Genomic DNA, 23,102 nt, shown 5'->3' on the forward strand with positions numbered 1-23,102 from the left:
AGATACTAATGTAACAAATAGATTATATCTGAAACATACAAAAAAGTAGAGATCAGTGTTGATGAAAAACTGGAGATTAAAAACAATGAAATTAAAGCAGGAAATTCAGGTATTCGGAATCAATATTAGATACTAATGTAACAAATAGATTATATCTGAAACATACAAAAAAGTAGAGATCAGTGTTGATGAAAAACTGGAGATTAAAAACAAGGAAATTAAAGCAGGAAATTCAGGTATTCGGGATCAATGTTAGAGACTAATGGAACAAATAGATTATATCTGAAACATACAAAAAAGTATATGAAGTAAGAAAAATGATTCTAAATTCGGCACTATAAAGTAGAAACATTCTGAAGAAGAAGAAAAAAATACTTAGGCTATTTATGGTTCATTATTACAAAGAATTACATTAGGTGAATAAATAGAAAAAAAAATAACTATTAGCAATCGAGATGAATGTTACGAGCATGGCCTGTCTTAAATCAAGGAAGGATGAAGTTACAAATATAAAAAAGTAGAGAAGTTACAGACGATGAAAAATGTTTTGGAGATGATAGAAGAAAGAAAATTAAAACGGTTTGAACATGAAGTGATAGAATACCAAAGATGATGCAGACGTGGGAAGCAGAGGACAACAAAAGACGCGAAAGACGTAAAGAACTATGAATGTATGGGGTTCGAAGAAGTATTATAGAGCGTTGTCCGAAGAAGACATTGAGGATAGGAACTTATGGGGAAACAAAACTGCTAATGGGTTGTAGGAAAACTACTATACTGTGGAAAACTTTTAAATAAAAAAGCTAATTTAGATATATTTTCTTAATCATACAAAACCTTTGTATTGCTACAGTTAAAATATTTTTCTCCGTTATTGCAGGTCATGAAGCTTTTCCACGTGGCACCCTTCGACCAACATCTGTCCATAGACGGTCGCGATCTGGTGGATAACAGCGCTACCCTCGGTTCCCTCCAAGTTTACCCCAACTCTGTCGTTCTTCTCAAGGTAAGACATAAAATCAACAGAAGATAAATGAACTGTATTTACAGTAGTTTACTTTTATTTTTAAGGAATTGGTTTGAATTTTTCGCTCGTTTATTCGCTGGTTCGTTGTCTGCATTCTTCAACGACCGCATTGAACAAAGCCCGTCGATGTCTATGAGTAGCATGTCTAACCGTCAAACGAATGGGTCCTGGTTCATATCCTGGTTTGGAGAAAGTTACCTGAACAGGATTTTATCCGAGGTTTTCTCTTCAATCAATTAAAGGAAAATTGTTCGGTAATTTTCGGAGTTCGACTTCAGATTCATTTCGCTTTCATTAGTTTCAACTTCATCTATCATCTTTCAATAGTTTTAGGTCGACGTAGGATGCAGTGGAATGTAGTACCACGACTTACATACACATGACATCGATCTGAGGGAGCTGCAAAAATCCCAGGAGGGATGGAAGGACTTTCGTAGCGGACTCCGTCGGAACTCTGTGATGTGTAGCTGAATCGATAGATGGCAGCAAATAGTTAATCACGATACCGAAGGAACACTGTCTTCAGGTCAATATAGGATGTAGAAGGTGTAGTACCGTGAATTGCACGGAGGTGACCTCGATCTGAGGAAGTTGCAGAAGTCCCAGGGGAACGGGGAGCTTTCGAGAGAGGTCGCACAATAAGCCTCAGGATGGAATGTAATCCTTCGGTCCTTCCTCTGTAATAACCAGGCTTCGAGACTTGGGACCCGATACAATAAGTTTACTGTGCAAGTACTATAGGTTGTTGACTCGCTGCAGGTAGTGAAAGGTAGAGGTGTGTTGAGGTAACAACGTTGCTGTTTAGAGTAGAGTACGGTAGAATGGGGAAATATACATTACACAGTGACAATGTCAAAATAATGTGAAACGCATTTATTTTCCTGTCTTTTATAAGTATTTGTTTTTAATTATACACAGTGTTAATGGTGGAAATAAACATGTCGAAATTTTAATTTCTTCATTTATCCTATTGGTCGTCTTTAGAAAGTGCAGTTACAGTACAGAATTGCAATACAGTATACTACAAGATACATTTTCAGTGTCTCAAACGTAAATCTTTTTCGGTTATCTGCCAAACACAATTTTTACTGTGAAAAACTGTGCTCTACGTCACATGACGAAAAAACCTAACATCATTGCAGTCTCTAAGAGACAGTCCTTTATTCTGGGGTGACTCTATGTCCACTAATTTGCTGTTTATATCACACAGTGATCCATATCCGTTATTTTTACATAAAATTGATTTCCACTTCTATTTTACACGTACAGTAACCGGTGTACCTGGTGTCTCATTAATTCTCTGCATCATTTTCTAAATTAATTTCAGGGCTTCCGGCATCTCTTGCTCTGACTTTTCTAACCGTGTAATAGTTTCAGACACAGTTTGTATGAAAACCAAATTATTCGTCAGAACCTTCAAATCCGGAGAGTTTTCCTTTGCGTATTTGTTGACATTCATTCTACAGTACCCCCACCCACTGTACGCTTTACCACTATACTCAGAACGCCGTTATGCGGATTTCCCACTGAACTGCTCTATCGGGTCCGAAGTCTCGAAGCCTGGTAATAACAATGAAAAAGGCCCTTAGTTACCAATGTTTTATTACCTGACTACACATTTTATTGAACCCCCGCAATTTAGCGACACATTTATTCAGATTTTTGAATAATAATAATAATAATAATAATAATAATAATAATAATACTAATAATAATAATAATAATAATAATATTAATAATAATAATAATAATAATATACTACTTAATTAGCTTATTGTTCCCAGAACATGAATTTTACCAGCAATCGAAAAGTATTGGGAATAAATTTGAATAAGAAACAAAATAAAGTTACCTTCCCAGGCAGGATTCGAACCACGAAAGTCTTAGTTACCAGTCTATCGTGCTCTGGAGTGAACAAGGCTCTGAAATCAGCTACAAGGGTCGGTCCGGTTTTTTTACCACTACTGTACTTTGGTTGTGAATATGATATGTTCCTTGTAACGTGTTTGAAATGTTCTTCCAGTCTGTCCGATGTAGAAGTCGTTGCAACTATTGCATGGTAGTTTGTATACATCTCTTAAATTGTATTCATTTGTTTGTCTTGTCTGTGTGTTGTGATGTTTTTGTAGTGTGTTTTGTGTTCTGTATGCAATGTTGTATTTTTGTTTCTTGAAAGATGATGCAATCTTGTATGTGTTCTTTTTTTGTACGTTAGTGCGATGTATTTGTTTTGTTCTTGTGTTTGTGTTGCGTTTTCTTGTTTGAGTTTAGTCTTTCTTGTGATGTTGTCTGTTATGTTCGGGTTGTATCAATTTTCCTGTGCTCTGTGTTTTATAGTGTGTATTTCTTTCTTATAAGTATATGATTATGTCTCGTGACGAGAATATTGTACGAAATGGAAATATAAAAATTGGAAATTTATCTTTTGAAGAGGTAGAAAAATTCAAATATCTGGGAGCAACAGTAACAAATATAAATGACACTCGGGAGGAAATTAAACACAGAATAAATGTGGGAAATGCCTGTTATTATTCGGTTGAGAAGCTTTTATCATCCACTCTGCTGTCAAAAAATCTGAAACTTAGAATTTATAAAACAGTTATATTACCGGTTGTTCTTTATGGTTGTGAAACTTGAACTCTCACTTTGAGAGAGGAACATAGGTTGAGGGTGTTTGAGAATAAGGTGCTTAGGAAAATATTTGGGGCTAAGAGGGATGAAGTTACAGGAGAATGGAGAAAGTTACACAACACAGAACTGCACGCATTGTATTCTTCACCTGACATAATTAGGAGCATTAAATCCAGACTTTTGAGAAGGGCAGGGCATGTAGTACGTATGGGCGAATCCAGAAATGCATATAGAGTGTTAGTTGGGAGGCCGGAGGGAAAAAGACCTTTAGGGAGGCCGAAACGTAGATGGGAAGATAATATTAAAATGGTTTTGAGGGAGGTGGGATATGATGTTAGAGACTGGATTAATCTTGCTCAGGATAGGGACCGATGGCAGGCTTATGTGAGGGCGGCAATGAACCTCCGGGTTCCTTAAAAGCCAGTAAGTGAGTAAGTAAGTAAGTAAGTAGGAATGTTGATTACTCTGTGTATCATGTAAATGAATCGTTATTTGTTAAAAAGACAGAAGTTCAAAAATAGAAATTTTACAGGAGAGACAAAGAAACTCTCCAGGAAGGACATCTGCCCTTTTAACATAAATTATATAATGTTATGTTACATTTTAACCATTTGTATTGAGTTTTTTAAAGTCCTTTTTAACATAAATTGATGCGTCTATGGTAAGAGAACATACTTAAATAAAAAAATGAATTGTGAAAAAAATGTGAGATCTGCCTTTTTAACAAATAGCGATTCAAATTTCTTAATTGTGGCTTATCCCTATATCTAGCTGAGCCTCACAGTTTCTCTAGCTATTTCAAATGTAAATTCTCATAGAGCTGACGAACAAGTAGTAGACGGATGGGCGGACGTGCAAATAGGATAAAAAAATTCTTTGATGTTGACATGTACAACATATAAAGTGACAGATTAAAAAAAGATAAGTGATCCGTCAATTTGTTCCAAGAGAAACTCGTGTAGTATGCAGCTTGGATTGTTGGAGGATCCCAACTTACTCAGTACTGTTGCCATCACTGCGACAAAAAATTTGCCCACACAACACGAAGTTCCCAAACGTGTTAGCAGTCCGATCACAAAACACTCTCCCCCCTGAATATTAATTAGTCATATTATTGATGTGATGGGTTATCTGGCGCTGCTGAACCTCCCCCCCCCCGCGCGGTTACGTGTGGTCAAATCCATGCCGATTTACGAGATTTGAGGCCATGCGGGGGGTAGCGGCGCCGTAAGATAGCCATCGCCGTATTCGCATCACGCCTTTCCTGTATGGTCAATTTTACGAGTCCTAGGTTCACTTAGGTGCCCGATCAACCCACAACTCTCCCTATATTCGTACTATATGCGCAGAGGGAGTTGTTATGAATTGGTGAATAGGAAGGGATTCGTAAGGAAGAAGTCGTGAGCTACTCACGGTGAACCGTAAGTAATGTACAGGGACTCATTTTATTTTTACTTCAATTTTTATTGTACCTGAGTTTTTTAATGTACTTCACTCCCACACCTTCTACTAATGACGTTCAGTGGTCCTCCACACAGATCCAAGACCGCATATACAGTCATAGTAGCCTTACGGTCATAATAAACAGTACGTTCCAAAAATATGTTCGCGTTTTCCAGTGACGAAAGAGCTTTCAATATTGCATCATTTTCCATTTGCCTACGTCGCATCCCGGTTTCCCCCACCTGCTTCTATTCGTCTCTCTGTAAATGCTAGTGGCTGGGCTGTCTTAGCTCTTTCCTGAGAACATTAATTTCTGTTAGGAATTGGACGTCTACGTAATATACCCATACAATTGTTTAATAGTACATTATGCAACGAGCCTATAATGATAGTAATTAAGAAGCGAGTATGGATGTTTATGAAACGAGCGTAAGCTAGTTTCATAATTTTTCATACGAGCTTCGTAATTACCATTATAGGCGAGTTTCATACGACTTTTTATGCTCAACCATATTTCTAACTTGAAATTAATTTAGATGTATACATTTTATTTGTATCTGACAAGATCGGAAGTGACCTTGTTCTAGGTCGTGAATTGTGAGATGTGCGCAGACGCGAAAGTATTGATTTTTTCCGAGGAACAATAATGTCATTGACCTTGTGTAATCTCGTTAAACTTGGTATAACCTTGATTATTGAATTCGACATTGAAAAACGAGATGACAAATTGAATTTATTTGAATATTATTTGCAATTAACGCTAATTATTATAGTAACAACATAACCTTCTGCGACAGTATTGGATTTCCAGCCTCCGTGACTTTTCGCTAATTCACTTTCGATTGCATATCCGAGAATAATCGATACTTGCGGTTTTATAACGGTACAAAGCTGACTTATCATTGGCTGAACAACTGTAAGCTGAGTTGTCATTGGCTGAAAACACCTGTACTTTAATGAGTAGGTGTACTTTAATAACATGCATTAAAGGACTGCTACCAGGTGTATAATTACTACATTTCGTCATGGTCGAGCATAAAATAACTTTAATAAAAGGGCCTCGTTTTATTAACTGTCACGTGATTTCTTCCCTTTCTACGACGCTGCGACGTAACCATTTGGACGGACAGTAGATAGTATGTCTGAGTAATTTTATCTTTTCGGATCATGCAGAAGTGAAGATTGAATTTACGGTACGTAAGGTATCTTTTATAGAGTAGGTACAGAATTATTTCAACATGAGTTACTGATACGAAGTACGAACCTGGTAATTGGAATTACGTACAATAGTCTATAGTGCGATAATATGCACATTAGAAGTGAAGCCTGTATCGAAATGAACGGCCACCATTTTCAAAATGTGTTAAAATATCCATATTATGATTATTTTTCAATTTAACTTCATTCTCTATAGTGTATGCTAATGTGCTGTAGACAGTATAATAAATGCACTGCATAATGAATACGTCTGCATGGAAAGCTCAGTTCGTGAGTAAAACGCTTATTGTTAATACTGTACTATATTTTGATTAAACAAAAACGTAATGAAAATTATCAAACTCAAAATCGTGATATTTCCTAGTTTTCGTAAATGGATGAACTACTTTTCTTCCCTCCTATACCTAGTAAAATGATTTGTTTGTGTATATTACGCCAGTATCATCGATCTCCAGTTGTGGAAGGGGGTAGCAAACGGTGTTTCCGGTTCTTAATCGTTGATCCAAAGGTATAGCCAGGTTAATATTAGAAATGTTATTAAAAATAAAATGATGTCCCTGTATTAATTTCAGTGGTTTGCCCTCAAAAAAACTGAAAGTTAGAATTTATAAAACAGTCATATTACCGGTTGTCCTGTATGGTTGTGAAACTTGGACTCTCACTTTGAGAAGGGAACAGAGGTTAAGGGTGTTTGAAAATAAGGTGCTTAGGAAAATATATGAGGCTAAACGGGATGAAGTTACAGGAGAATGGAGAAAGTTACACAACGTAGAACTACACGCATTGTATTCTTCACCTGACATAATTAGGAACATTAAATCCAGACGTTTGAGATGGACATGACACGTAGCACGTATGGGCGAATCCAGAAATGCATATAGAGTGTTAGTTGGGAGGCGGAGGGAAAAAGACCTTTGGGTAGACCGAGACGTAGATGGGAGGACAATATTAAAATCGACTTGAGGGAGGTGGGATATGATGGTAGAGATTGGATTAGTCTTGCTCAGGATAGAGACCGATGGCGGGCTTATGTGAGGGCGGCAATGAACCTCCGGGTTATCTGAAAGTCATCATAAGTAAGTAAGTAAGTAACCTATTGTTTTTGATATTTGTAACAAAGTAGTTTAATACAATTTTGCTCGTTTTTTTTTTAGATAAAAATGGTTTTATAGGCTTAAAGATACTCCTTCCTTTAAAAATGTGACAATAGGTTACATACAGTAGTTATGCGTAAGATAGCCACCGTCGTAGCTCAGGCGGCAGGCGAATTTAATGATTATCTTGTTTATTCAGCTTATGAAATGAAATCTGATAATTATAATATTATTAATGTGGTATCTTTCCACGTTATGAAAAAAATAAACGTTGTAGGTTATATAATTATTTGTATAAGATATTTTATTTTCTATATGTGTGGAATAAGATCTTTCCAAGCTTGGTGTCAACTGCCACATAAAGGCAAAGGAGTGATTATGTATGCTGAGTGCCCCAAAGCTAATTCATGGATGTCCAGCAAAAAACCTCTTTAAACATCTGAATATGTCAATGGGGTGGAGGTTTTTTGGAATCTTATTCCTGTAACATCCGTTCCTGGCAGATTCTTTAATACAACCTGTTGTAGGCATACTGAATGCAACGAGACAGAAACTATTGGTCACGTATTGGGAAAGCGCGCTGCTACGGAACAGACATCATAGAGTGAGGACAAGTATTGCAGAAGTCCTAAGACACCTTGGTTGGGAGGTTCATGAAGAGGTTCATTGCATTTCGGACCGCAGATTCCAACATCGACAGGGTTAAGGATAAGGCCATGGTATTAGATCCAACCATCCGCTTTGAGAGAAACCTCTCACAAGCGGACGAGGTCAACAAGGAAAAACAAAAAATATATGGACCATGCCTGCCTTTCCTCTCTTCTAAATATAACATACCTGTTAATCAGTGGATCGTCGAAGGTATGTTATTTGGAGCGAGAGGTTCCCTTCCACAGTCTACCTACCAGTGAAATTAAAATTTCAAGTCTTTCAAATACAAAACGTCTTATTACAAATTCTTAGGGACTCTTTACATATCATTCAATATCATCTATATTTTCAAGAAAGGTAATTTTATGCAATTCTAGTCTTTCAGGTAAAGCTCGCTGTAAAGCAGATTTGAATAATTTCAAGGGAAAAATTGTTCCGGGGCCGGGTATCGATCCCGGGACCTCTGGTTGAACGTACCAGCGCTCTGCCAACTGAGCCACCCGGGAACTCCACCCGACACCGAGCGGATACGTTCAACCAGAGGTCTCGGGATCGATACTCGGCCCCGGAACAATTTTACCCTTGAAATTATTCAAATCTGCTTTACAGGGAGCTTTACCTGAAAGACTAGATTTGCATAATATATACGTGACTGTGTACGTTAACAGAAAACCACAATTCCAAGTCACACAGAGTTTGTGTGCACTCGATGTGGGTCTCTGGCGTTTCGTCAGCCCACGCGAGTTGTGTGGATATAAAGGGAAAAGTTGAGACGGTGTCGGGTGGAGTTCCCGGGTAGCTTAGTTGGTAGAGCGCTGGTACGTTCAACAGAGGTCCCGGGATCGATACCCGGCCCCGGAACAATTTTTCCCTTGAAATTATTCAAAGGTAATTTTGTCAATATGACATTTTGGCACCAAGCGAATCCTAAATCCAAAATTTAGTATTTTTTTAGTTAATCGACTTAAAAAATATAACTGTTCTGTATTCTGGATCCTTGTGGTCACCCTCACTGGAGGGCTGATGATTTAATCAAATCCTTCCTCCCCTCCCCCCCCGAATATTCATAGAATCAAATAATGTACACCGCACATACAATTAATGACCTAGTAGTTAATACAAGCAAAAAACTTAAAAAATTTTTAAAGCTTTACTGTATGCCTATATAAAATTACAAATTGAATTATAGTGCTGTACAAAATAATTTGTGAATGCATTTCTTTTATGATATTACTTCCCCACTCCGTTTATTTTTATTGCGATACTCGTTTATTGCGACATAATTTCTTTAGCCCCTTCGATGATATTATAACCGATTCAACTATACATCCAAATGACGGTGGAGGATGATTATAATGAGGCTCTTTAAATAGCCTTCGTCGGGGGCCGAATTCAAAGGCCTGTTGCTGTCCCTGCGCGCTGCCACACGGTTGAGTCGAAGGGATGACGTGAGTGAATTGATGTCTTTACGACTGAATTATGTTAAAAATGCAGTCCACACCTCGAGAGATAGGCTCTGTTTCCCATCCATAATTGAGCGGAAGGGCTTCTCTGCGCCCTGAGGGCGACCGTGTAAAATAATAGTATCATCAACTAAATTAGTAAAGTGTATCCCCGTCTTCCTTTCATTTGTTCACCTTGGGGGAAATTGTAACCCAGAATTACATGCGTCATTTAGCGTGACCCCGTTTTAAAAATTTGTCACTGTCCATTTTATAACCACGTAGATTCTTTATTTTTTTCTTTTCCGACGACCACCCAAATTATGTTTTAATGTGCTTTTAAGGAATATGAATTTTGTAATACGAAACAATTTTGAATGTCGTAGCAAGTAGTATCCGCTTGAGCGAAGTGTTGTGAAGGGACAAAACCGGGGGAGAAATCAAAGCAAGTGCGAGTATTATACGGTTAGTGTTTCTTAAACTTTTAAAGTAGACCTTTACTCGAAATAAATATGTATGTAAAGATATTATGATTGGTATGAAGACAATAAGTTAACAGAATGATGGAAGCACCTGCTTTCCACGCCTGAGTTCGAGTTCTAGTGGAGGCCTGCACAAACAGCGCTCAACGAGCGCGCGCGCTCCTTCGGAGCGGGACAGCGCTGTTTACCGCTCGCCGAAACGGAGAGGAAGATACGTCAGAATGACATAGACTTGCTTTGGGTAGAGGAGAGGGAAACGACCACTCAGTTATCTAGTGGAGTGCAGTCTGTAGGCCTATTCTCAGTAACTTGCTGCTACAGTACAGTATGGAGGAATCTAAAAGATGGAACATAACATTTAACATTTAACTATTTACAGCTCGAGCTTATTGATCTTCAATGTGACCTAAGGTCTAAAGATCGTTTGAATAATACTACTAGCCTGGTTGAGTTTTACAAAACTAAACATTAGCAATAATATCCACGACTACACAGGCTGGCTGTGAAAATGATTGCTATGTTTTGCTCAACATTTATATTTGTGAGCAACTGTTTTCTATAATCAACTTTAATAAAGGCAGACATCGAACATCTGTAACTGATGTTTCATTATGATCAGTAGGCTATTGTTCCTTTCAGCTGCCAACAGCATAAAACCTCGTTTTGATGTACTGATAAATAAAAATATAACAAAATGATATTGTTAATTTAAGTAGTATTGAATTTTTATTACTTCTGTAAAATAAATATTTCTTTATTAATTAATAATAGTCCAAGATAGTTTTGCAAACACTGAACGGGAATTCATTTCATAAGCACTCGTAATAGTACTTCCTTTTGTGTTTATTTTGTACGAGATCCACCCCTTCTTCCAGTCCACCCTTATACAGAGCGCAGCTAATATCTGCATTCCGTTCATGAGCTGTGAGCCGGCTCGGAGAGCGCAAACCTTGTGCATGCCTGTTCTAGTGGGTTATGTATGGAAATACACACAGTTTGGGACATACTATATTTCCGCTGAATACTTGGTTTTATTCATCATTTACACTGGTTGATGCATTATAGTTTCGATAACGGCAATAGTAATGACGATAATGCCGATGATAAATTAATAATAATAATAATAATAATAATAATAATAATAATCTGCTATCCTCTGATTGAGGTTCTGGCTGATATACACCTTTATTATCAGACAGTACATCTCACTTGACGATAGGTATCAGAGGAAGAACAATTGTTTGTATCTGAAGTCTGACTAGTGTAATATGTAGCTAGTCGGCGATGTATACAACGGAGGGGGAAGGGAACTGGCTACCCTATCCCATTATCTCCTGGCCTAGTTGTTTTGTAAGTGGTCCCTTCTTGGTATTGCTTGTGAGGTTCAGACTTATCTTCGGGCAGTTGGCTAAACAACAACACAGTCTATTTAATGTACGTTTATTTTGATGAAAATTTAATTTCTAAATATAATAATAATAATAATAATAATAATAATAATAATAATAATAATAATACGTGGCGCTACAGCCCACGAAGGGCCAAGACCGACCAGCCGGCTGCTAGCCTCACGGCCACATGCCGGAGCAGAGGTGGACGATCATTCAACCAGAATGGAGGTATCGTGTGGTTAGCACGATGAGCCCCCTCAGCCGTTATAGCTGGTTTGCGTAACCGGATTTCGCTACCTATCGTAGCTCCCAAAGTGCATCACGATGCTGGGTGCGCACCGGTCCCATACTTGGCCGAAATTTCATGAGAAAATGTCTTCCCCCATGAGGATTCGAACCAGCGCGCATTCCGTAACGCGGGTCCCAGGCAGGATGCCTTAGACCACGACGCCACGGCGCGGGACTTCTGAATAGAATAACTTCAATTTATTCACACTGGACGATTTGAAAGAAGAAGCAGATAATTTCATACATGCACAAAATCAAGCAATGGGTATTGAGGACGTTTTACCTAAAACTATTTAAGAGGAGAAACACAGCTTGTATAGAATTTGTAGAAATCCTAATGCGACCGTATTATACCTAATATCTAAATACTCTCTACATTAGCTTAGAGCGGATATATGAAGCGACATATCTAATATCAACTGGTGCTGTCCACACCTGTGGAGTAACGGTTAGCGCGTCTGATCGCGAAACCAGGTGGGTTCGATTCTCGGTCGGGGCAAGTTACCTGGTTGAGGTTTTTTCCGGGATTTTCCCTCAACCCAATATGAGCAAATGCTTGGTAACTTTCGGTGCTGGACCCCGGACTCATTTCACCGGCATTATCACCTTCATCTCATTCAGACGCTAAATAACATAAGCTGTTGATAAAGCGCCGTAAAATAACCTACTAAAATAAAAAAAATCAACTGGTGGTAATGATCCTTGCTTATCAAAAGAATGGGGCGTTACATATCTTCACTAAGGAAAGCACAGGTGACTCTCACAGGTTTCACATCCAACCATGCGTTGAAATCTCCTAGAAGCAATGTCGAAATTTCAAGGACTTGCGATTGAAGCAAGGTGCATGAAACATTATTTTATAAAATTTATAAACATGTAGGCCTAAATAAAGGATATACTGTATTAATAACACATAAGTTTCACATCGGAGAAGGAAGCCGTATTAAGACATTCAGGCGTATTTGAAGGGCTTATTTCGAGAAGTTGATGGTAATGAACACTACGATGATGATGATGATGATGATGATGGTGATGATGATTAACAGTTGAATAATAGCACAAATAGGATAAAATAATTGGATGCAACATGGTTTGAGAGCGACTAGAAAATGAATTCTTAAAGAAAAAATTGTATAATTTATTACAAAGCAATAGGTGTCAGGCGAAAGGAAGATCTTTGAAATTACTGAATGAGGAGAAAACAAGGTTTCTGAGGCCTAATTCGTTATGGATGATGACTGTGGCGTTAATCGTTCTAAATAGAGGCAAGTGCAGTAGTGGATCATTTGGAAGAGGTTAAATTTGACTTTTTCCTTTGCTGATGTGAAAAGAGAAAATGGAAAATAAAAGTCTAAATCATTGCTTTGAAAGACAGAATTACCTTTTACCTTCTTCAGGTGAAAAAATCTGGGTGACAATTACAAGTTAAATGTGTTTCAAATGGCTAAATCAGGCGTCACATGGTTTTCAGTGGGAGATTGATGGGAGAATCGTCCCGTTGCTTTTAAGTGACATTTTGAACGGGTTGGTGACTAGTAGGCTATGTGGGACTGATATTTCTATTGCCGATTGTATCGTGAAATGGGAATCTTAACTTCCCACCACCAGGTGGGTCTTTCCCTGATCTCAAACGGTATAGGTTTGCTTGCCGGATGAAGTAGACTGCCACTTTGCGCAATTTGTCGCATGTGATTTATACTTCGTCTTATTTTAGACTAGGGGTTCTAAAACATTTTTTACGAGTACCACTAATTCAGTGTACTGATAACTCAAGTACCACATAGTACAAAAAATGTAGGGATTTACCATAAATGGAAAGATTTTGATAATTAAATTTATCACGTTTATAAATTACGAAATCTGTTTTAAATGAGAAGCATGGCCTTGCTTTGATGATACTTGGTTTTTAATGCCGTGGACAGTTTTTAAAACTTTTAATTTCAGATCATGTTCAGTTTTATACTTCTTCTTAAAATATCAAAGAAGAAAAAGTTCTTTCACATAATTACGTTGTGAAAGACAAAAGAACTACTGCATTTTTAGCCTGGACGGGGACTCATTTTACCTTTGAATTGAAAAAAATTAGGCATATCTGTTCTATCACAACTAAGCTAATTAACAATTTTAGCAGAAAATTTTAAAGACAAACTCTTTTCACGAACAAATTTTTGTTTGTTACCAGAGTTCTGAACTTACACTTTCTGTAAAGAACCTGTAGTAAATTGAGCATACTGTAGACAATGCAAGATCAGCTAAAGCTTAGAGAATTTTAAAAAGAATTACGTGGTGAAAATGTATCAGAATATATTAATTTTGTACAAATGAATAATACGTAAAAAAAAATATATATAATAAAAAAAACGTGTCCAGAAGCTTAAAGATGACAGCACCATCACTGGACTCATCTTTTTCTTCTTGGCAACTAGTTGGAGGGGAAAATTAGTATGCTTTCAAGTCTGATACAAGATATAACCGGATAGATCATATTTATGACGACTTACTCAAGCAAAAGGTTAATTCTATTTCGAACTTCAGACTGAAGTAAAATCTTCTTCTGGCGAAAGTACTTGCTTTTGGAAGTACATAGGGGAATATTTGAGAATCACAGACTTATAGCTTTGGAATGTCTCCAAGCACTTCCTATCTCAGTTTCAAGTGTAGATTCAGGGAAGGCTCTCTCTTCTTTTTCTGATATATACTTTCAGATAACAGAACCACACTTCTTCCAGAAATTATGCTGTTTTTCTATTTTATGCAAGAAAACACTGATTAGAATCTAATTAAATTCGTGTCAACAACTTTTATTGTTGAGTGTTGAACAGGGATAGAGTTCTGATTATTTTTTGTTTGTTTTTATTTTAATTATTAGCTTACTGAACCGCGTTTTTATAGTTTTGATTATAAAAATGGGTATTACAATTGAAGGGGTCAGAAACAAAGGGGTATAAGTCCACTAAAGTTATTTTTGAGAAGATGTGCTTGAATGTACGTAAGCGTTCGTAAATTACGTAAAAATTTTTATTTCAATTTTAGTGTGTAATGTGATGCTTTAGCTTGTCCTGGATGCACTTAATTCATGTTCTTAGAAATGTCACTTGTACCCCTTTGCTTCTAATCCCCTCAATTGTATTTTGAAAATATTCGTAATGTATCAAATAGGCGTAAGGGTGTTTATATTGATTCATTCATAGTTTTCTGCCGAAGGACAAATCTTTTAATGCAAACCCAACATTCTTCAATCTTTTCTTCCTCTTTGTCTCCGCATATGATCCTTATATCTTAATCTCTCTATCATCCGATATCTTCTTCAGCCCCAAACTCTTCTCCCATTCACGATTCCTTCCAGTGCATTCTTCAGCAGACAGTTTCTTCTTAGCCAGTGACGTAACCAATTCATTTTTCTCTTCTCGATCAGTTATTTCACACGCTCCATTCTTCGCATATCCACATTTCAAATGCTTCTATTCGCTTCTCTTTTCGTCGTAATATCCATGTTTCTGCCCCCCTCATACAATGTCACACTCCACACAAAGCACTTTACTAGTCTCTTCCTTATTTTTTCAGATATCCGAAAAAGATGCTCTTTTTTCTACTAAAAGCTTCCTATACTATTCTCCTTTTGACTTCCTGACAGCAACTCATGATGTTTGTAATAGGCCTATAATTTCAATTAAATTTGCGAAAAATTAAATTTATTGATTACCGGTACTAAAAGAGTCAGGTACTGCCAAATAAAGCATTTTAACCACACTTGGCATTATTTTCACCACTTTTATTTCTATATGAACACATTTTATATCGATTTCAGTGTTTTTATTCACAAATAAATTTATCGTGCTCCTACTAATAGCAGCCTAATTACCTTCCTAGATTTATAAAGGATTGGAAAACCACCCTTATAACCGAGGCCTTGTTTATTAGCAATTATAAATATCATTTCCAGACCGCTCCCTTTGTCTTGTCGTTCTTGTCCATCCTTGAAGTAGGTCTTCAGTTCGAATCTGCAAGAGGAAAAACTTGTCCGGTACTTTTGCAGCATGCGTTTTTTAACGCCATACAGTGCTGACCACGAGAAGAGCGGCAGTGAAAGTCTGGCGGCGCGGCGTGAGCTCTGCAGTGCGGTGCCATTGTGTACCCCAATTTTGTAGTCGTGGCCTTCGTTTTCTGTCTCGTGCAGTACTTCCAACTTTTCAGTCTGTCACGTTGCCGGTCTGACCTGTCCAATGATACACGCACCGACAGGTTCTCAGATGTGCTTCAAGCAATAATGTTTCTAGCTACAAATAATTTTGAGTGAAAAATCGAAACGAGTGATAGAATACTGTTTAATAACGCATATTAAACACTTTCTGAAAGAATTAGCACAATCGGTTGGAATTTATAGGTTTTATTAACGTTTATACAAAAAATCGCGTTTTTAGCCCGAGATACGACGATTTTGCCAATTGGACGATTTACACTAAGAAACCCATATTTCTCCGCATGCGAACATGAATCTTTTGATAGAAATTGGTGCATACACACGAATTTAACATTTTTTTAAAGAAATTAGAAAAATCCGATGGGATTTGTAATTTTTATTCATGTTTATAAAGCTTAAAATCTCGCAAAAACTACCTATAGCTAGGGGACATCGGTTCGATTCCTGCCAAGGGAATAGAGGTTCATACAGAGTGAACCGTAAGTAATGATATTAATTTCAGGAAGTAACTCTTTTAAATATTTCAGACAAAAAAAGTTTAATAAAATTTTCTTCGTTTTTGCTTCCTTTTCGAGATAAAAATTGTTTCATATGAAACTTTTCATAGCGAATTTTGGGTAGACTAAGCCACTGATTTAATTTCCAGTATCCTCAGGCAGTTGAAGAGAGAAATGTATAATAATAAATTATTGAAAGAATTTTAGTTTTGTCCTTTAAATATGTAGAAATTTAATGTTAACAAATGTAACTTTTCGTTGTGCAAAGGAATTTTACAATGTTACATTTGTTTAGTTCAAATTTCTGCACATTTAAAGGACAAAACTAAATTCTTTCAATAATTTATTATCATAATACAACTGATTCATTCATTCATTCATTCATTGTTCTGTCCAAGGTCAGGTCTTTTACTTCAAACTCGGCTTTCTCCAATCTTTCCTATTTTCTGCCTTCCTTTTTGTCTCCTCATATGATCCATAGACTGTATCATAATGTCGTCTATCATCTGATATCTTCTTCTACCCGGAACTGTTCTCCTGTTCACTATTCCTTCCAGTGCATCCTTCAGTAGGCAGTTCCTTCCAGCCTGTGACCCAACCAATTTCTTTTCCTCTTTCTAATCAGTTTCAGCATCATTCTTTCTTCTTCCACTCTTTCTAAAACAGTTTCATTTCTTATTCTGTCTGTCCACTTCACACGTCCCATTCTTCTCCATATCCATATTTAAAATGCTTCTATTCGCTTCTCTTCACTTCGAATGCCACACTCCATACAAAGCACTTCACTAGTCTCTTCCTTAGTTCTTTCTCCAGAGATCCGCAGAACATGCTCGTTTTTCTATTAAAAGCTTCCTTGACCATTGCTCTAATCCTTTTTACTTCAATACACTGCTCTCTTAAATTGACTGAGCAAATTGGAAATTCTGTCAATGACTTTCCCGAAACACGTTATGAAATATTTCATGCAAAACAGTTTTTATTTCGAAAAAGAAGTAAAAACGAGCAAAATTGTATTAAAGTTTTTTGTTTGAAATATCTCAAAGAATAGCCCTCTGAAATTAATGAAATTATTTACGGTTCACTCTGTATTTACACCATTGTTACCTGGACTTGTGTCCTTTGTATTGTGTTTGTACTGTGTTATCTCAAGTGGTGGCACCGTATTGACAACATAGTCAGGAGTTCCTCTGTTTGTGAATCCTTATTTTAGCCTCATTCCGTCTAGAAGGGGGCCACTTACCTCTTGGCATTCTTTATCTTAAAGGGAAGATCTTATAAGTATATCGACCATTGAGATGTCAGATTTCTTAAAAATCTTGGTAAATAACATTTTTGATTCGTCTGAAAACCCATTTTCTCTAGTTTAAAAAAATATGTAACTTGTGCCTAATTTCTTAATTACCTACTCGTATTTGGGAATTTATAATACTATACTTTCTACACCATATGCCAACTTTAATGCCTATTTAAGATTTTTCAACATTTTTATAGACAAGAAATAGGCTTCAAATTTTGCAAAGAACTTCATTCAGGCACCAAATTAAAGTTTAGACATGTGGCTGTGCTGTAACAGTATAGTAAATTTATTGAAGTCAGTGAGAAGTAGTTGAGCTCAAAAAATAAAAATATTTTTTTCAAAGATATTTACGATTAGTATTTGCCTAGGTTATAGGCATGGCTATAATTCATGTAATTGAATTAGCTGCTAAACAACTTTTCTCTGCCAGGACGCCATTTTTTGTGGCTCTTGGCGTCACATTTTCGAATCTCATTTGTCAATTCCTTCAAAGAAATAGAAATTATGATTTATTTAAAGACGCTAGCAACTGCAGGTTACATCAGCGTCGCCAGTGTGACGGAATTTTGTCCCTCAGGATTTCTTTTACATGCCAGTAAATCTACTCACATGAGCCTTTCGCATTTAAACACACATAAATGCCATCGACCTCGGCCGGGATCGAACCCGCAACTTCAAGCATAGAAGGCCAGCGCTATACTAGCTACGCTACCGAGGGCGACCCTTCAAAGAATTTTCAAGTCTTTCATCAATGAGAATATGTTCGTACTTACTTTCAAGACAGTCAAAGATTTTAGAATTATTGTAAGTGATATGACAATAAAACTTGTGAAGTATTACCTACTAGCTGTATCCGTGCGCTCCTGTGCACTTGTTAGAAATAAATATAAAGTAATTACATAAAATAGGACATCTGGTCCAGGGAACATTCGTGTGTGATAGAAGGATAAATCGTTTAATATGTCACTTAATTTAAATTGTATTTACATAATTAAAATGCGATCATTTTGCTCCAGAGACCACTCATTTAGTGCAATGATAATTCCTTTAACATATTTCTTAATTGTTATTACATGCAAATAATTAAAATATGATCATTTGCTTCAGGGAACATCGTTTTTGGTGCAGTTTGGTCCCATCAAAATTTTACTTGGAATGAAACGTATCGATAATCATTTTTTAAAGAAACTTTTGTTATGTAACATTTTTCACAAAAATCAATAATAAGCGAGATATTTTGGTTTATTTAATTATGGCCCCCTTATAACCTCCCTTTTAAATAAAGTATTTTGAATGCCATATAGCCTAAAATCTAACGTACAACGAACTTAATTTATATTTCAATTTTAATCGAAATCCGTTCAGCCATTATCGCGTGAAAAGATAACAAACAACCAGACGGACAGACAGACAATCAAAAATTAAAAGAAAAGAAAGCGATTTTCGGTCTCAGGATGAATAATTATACATGTTAACACCAATCGTTAATTCTCTGTGATGAAAATGAATGTGTTCATAAACATTATTTTAAGAAATACAGGAAATGAATGTACAGAATAGCCTATCAAGTTTTCTATGCATAAGAAGCTATTTTAATCTTACCTGTCCTGGATTCACTCAGAAGTTACTGTAATAACATTGTAGCATTATGTCCATCTAGAGAAACTACACTTTCCAATGGTGAAATAATAATTAATTATACAAATCGGTTAATTTAGCTTCCGATATTACTTCATACAAACACAGAAACACTCTCTGTAGGTTATGTTGAATAGCTTCCGATTGTTGTTGGCCAAGGCCCCTTTTTCGATTGTTTTTGTCCAAGACCTCTTATAGACGAAGTCATTTGTTATTTCATTGCACCGTCTTAGATGGCGTTATTTCAATTCTAAAACTCATTTATCTCATTAAATATCAGTTCTATCAAAATTTTGTAAAGAATAAAACTTATCGGAAATCACTTTTAAAGAAACTTTTGTTATGTAACATTTTTTAGAAAAATCAATAATAAGCGAGATATTTAGATTTATTTAATTCAGGCCCCCTTATAGTCCCCTTTTTAAATAAAGTATTTTGAATGCCATATAGCCTAAAATCTAAGTTACAACGAACTTAATGTATATTCCAATTTTCATATAAATCGGTTGAGCCATTATCGCATGAAAAGGTAACAAACATCCAGACAGACATACTTACTTACTTACAAATGGCTTTTAAGGAACCCGAAGGTTCATTGCCGCCCTCACATAAGCCCGGCATCGGTCCCTATTCTGTGCAAGATTAATCCAGTCTCTATCATCATATCCCACCTCCCTCAAATCCATTTTAATATTATCCTCCCATCTACATCTCGGTCTCCCCAAAGGTCTTCTTCCCTCCGGTCTCCCAACTAACACTCTATATGCATTTCTGGATTCGCCCATACGTGCTACATGCCCTGCCCATCTCAAACGTCTGGATTTAGTGTTCCTAATTATGTCAGGTGTAGAATACAATGCGTGCAGTTCTGTGTTGTGTAACTTTCTCCATTCTCCTGTAACTTCATCCCGCTTAGCCCCAAATATTTTCCTAAGCACCTTATTCTCAAACACCCTTAACCTATGTTCCTCTCTCAGAGTGAGAGTCCAAGTTTCACAACCATACAGAATAACCGGTAATATAACTGTTTTATAAATTCTAACTTTGAGATTTTTTGACAGCAGACTAGATGATAAAAGCTTCTCAACCGAATAATAACACGCATTTCCCATATTTATTCTACGTTTAATTTCTTCCCGAGTGTCATTTATATTTGTTACTGTTGCTCCAAGATATTTGAATTTGCTGTGGTCGTGCCAGAGAATCAGTCCTATTCCGAGGCTTAATGTAGGGATTCGTAACAAGCTGTTTTTTACGGTGATGGGTTGTTAGCCCTTCGCCCAACCCCCAAGCTGGAGGACCACCCCTTATCGGCTGTCCACGACTACTTATTCAATATATTCGCAGCTACCCTCCATATCTGGAGGCCGTCTCCTCTATCCGCAACCTGAGGACGCACCATGCCGTGGTGATAGGGACCCACAATACATGGATCCAGACAGACAAACAAACAAAAATTTCAAAAAGGCGATTTTCGGTTTCAGTGTGGTTAATTATATATGTCAGGACCAATTATTTTTGGAAAATCGGAAATTACCAGAAAAATTTCGGCTACAGATTTATTATTAGTATAGATTGGCAGGTTTTGAAGTCTTGTGAAGGGTTGAATTTGACGAAAATTTAATCGTGCATAAGCAGTTTAACTTGTTGACATCATTGCTCTAGGTCAGCCGTGTCGAAAATGCGACTCACGAGCACATTGTGGCTCGCAGTGCATTTCCCTTGCTTCCTACCTAAAACCCCCACCCTCTCACTCACTGGAGTCAAACTCCGTTCCATTTGTATTTGTCTCTGACCTGCGAGTGGCGTATCGTCGCAATATCTCTCTCGAAACCATGTACCTCTATAAAAACAAAAGTTTCAAGTAGGATGGGAGGACGCATTTTTTGATGAGAATATTAAATGTATGATTTGTTCACAAGTATTACGAGGAAAACGTTTGTATAACATAAAACGGCATTATAAGTTACTACATGTTACTGATGAAACATTAAAAGGTTAAGTGTTGTTATTATTATTATTATTATTATTATTATTATTATTATTATTATTATTATCTCTGTACATCAATCCTTTTTCACCAGGTGTACGAGTAATGCGGTTAGATCAATTTAAACTCACAGATTTACAATGTGATGTTAAATGAAAGGTAGATGTAAGGACTTGACAAATGTTGAACTTTTCAAATCTTTGGCAAAAAAATAAATATTTGAAGCTTCGTTCTTTCGCTTGCTCTGTTGAAGCCATGTTCGCTACAACTTACGTTTGTGAAAAATTATTTTCAACAATTAAAGTAGGAAAAATCAAATTTAGATCACGACTGACAGACAAATATCTTCGTGATCAACTACGACTGGTAGTAAGTGACATAATTCCTGATTTTGAAACTTTGTCGCAGAGACATTCTGAAGACAGTTAATTTTTAGGTTGTGATAATGTGTCCTATGTTTTATTGTTCATTTCTTTCTTCGTTACACGTACTAAACATTAGTTTGTAGCCTTGTATTGTATATAATTTAATTTAAGTGCTTGACTTAAAGAAAATGTAAATCCGTTAATAAGTCAGACAGTTGCTTCACTTTCCCTTCGGGTGTCCGCCTCCCTCCATAGGTGCTATGCACGTTGCAGCTTACACAGTGGCTCGGCGCACGATGGCATTTTCGACACGGCTGCTCTAGGTGTACAAATGTGATTTTCTTTATGTACACTGTGATTGTACAAATACTTCTATCAGTTTCAGAATGTAAAATTTTTTGCATGGTTTGTATGTCATCTCAATAAAATAAAATAAGTATGTATTACAATTGAGAGAATTGTCTTATTTAATTTTTTTCTCTCTTATAGATTAGGCCATTTTGTGATGAAAACTGTCATGAACGTTATAATTTGGAAAACGTATAATTAAAGAGCATAATATAATAGTCGTTGTTTATTTCTGTCGCGCGATATTTGAGCTCACAGAGGCTCCCACGCATATGGGCCCTTGCCCACGGCAGACTGGACGCGTTGTTGCGAAAGGTCATGCTCATTGTTGTCATCCTCTGCATGCCGGACTAATTCCCTGTGACCCGGGAGTCCGCTATTAACAGGGTAGTGAGGTGTAATTTACTTGATGCGTTTTTAATGTTGGATAATATAATATCATCCCGACCAAGCAATGGGTGATTATGTCCCCTGCTATGTAGTCCGCCAATTTAACATCTTCTGCGTTAATAATCTGTCCCCTTGCGTAAAAAATAACATACAGGGCGTTCCGCGAACGTTGTTTCGTAATGTGAGAGGGATGTGTTATGCAATTTAATAACTTAATCTCGTTTTTGCGATGTCGTACGTTGAGTATAGTAAAAAGGCTCGATTTCTGTGCGTTGACGCGTGTTGCGTGTTTCGGTAGAGAGATTTTTGGAGGTTCGTTGTTTTATTTGCTGCATATTCAAAATTGTCAGGGCTTGAGGCAGGTCATGTCAACTTATCCTTTTTCGAAGTTAACAGATTCTATCATTACATGTCGCATGTCATATATCGTACGACATCCACAATATGTTTCAATATCCGGTAATTTCATCACTATATAATTTTATTATCCTGTAAAAATTGGAGATTTATCCTTCAAAGATGTAAAAAAAAATTAAATATCTTGGAGCAACAGTAACAAATGAAGGGTTTGCGGGAAAAGCGATGAATGTCACAATTTTGTTAAGGTTGATATCATCTAATTCAATGGATCACTACGAAATTTCGTGTTGTTCTTATGAAAACTGGTAAAAAGGAGAATTACCACCGTGGATACAGTAATCCTTTCCTT

At 36.7% G+C, this 23,102-nt stretch overlaps 1 protein-coding gene across 1 annotated transcript in view; it reads left to right on the forward strand.

Moving 5' to 3' along the window:
• LOC138714791 (ubiquitin carboxyl-terminal hydrolase 48-like) overlaps nt 1-23,102 on the forward strand; it is a 675,878-nt gene that overhangs the window by 436,036 nt on the left and 216,740 nt on the right. Inside the window, exon 19 of the mRNA XM_069846924.1 lies at nt 881-1,006. Coding sequence (XP_069703025.1) covers nt 881-1,006 — 126 coding nt within the window. The remainder of the gene's footprint in view (nt 1-880; nt 1,007-23,102) is intronic.

This window comes from Periplaneta americana, chromosome 15 (genome assembly GCF_040183065.1).
Source record: "Periplaneta americana isolate PAMFEO1 chromosome 15, P.americana_PAMFEO1_priV1, whole genome shotgun sequence".
NCBI classification, from domain to species: Eukaryota; Metazoa; Arthropoda; class Insecta; order Blattodea; family Blattidae; genus Periplaneta; species Periplaneta americana.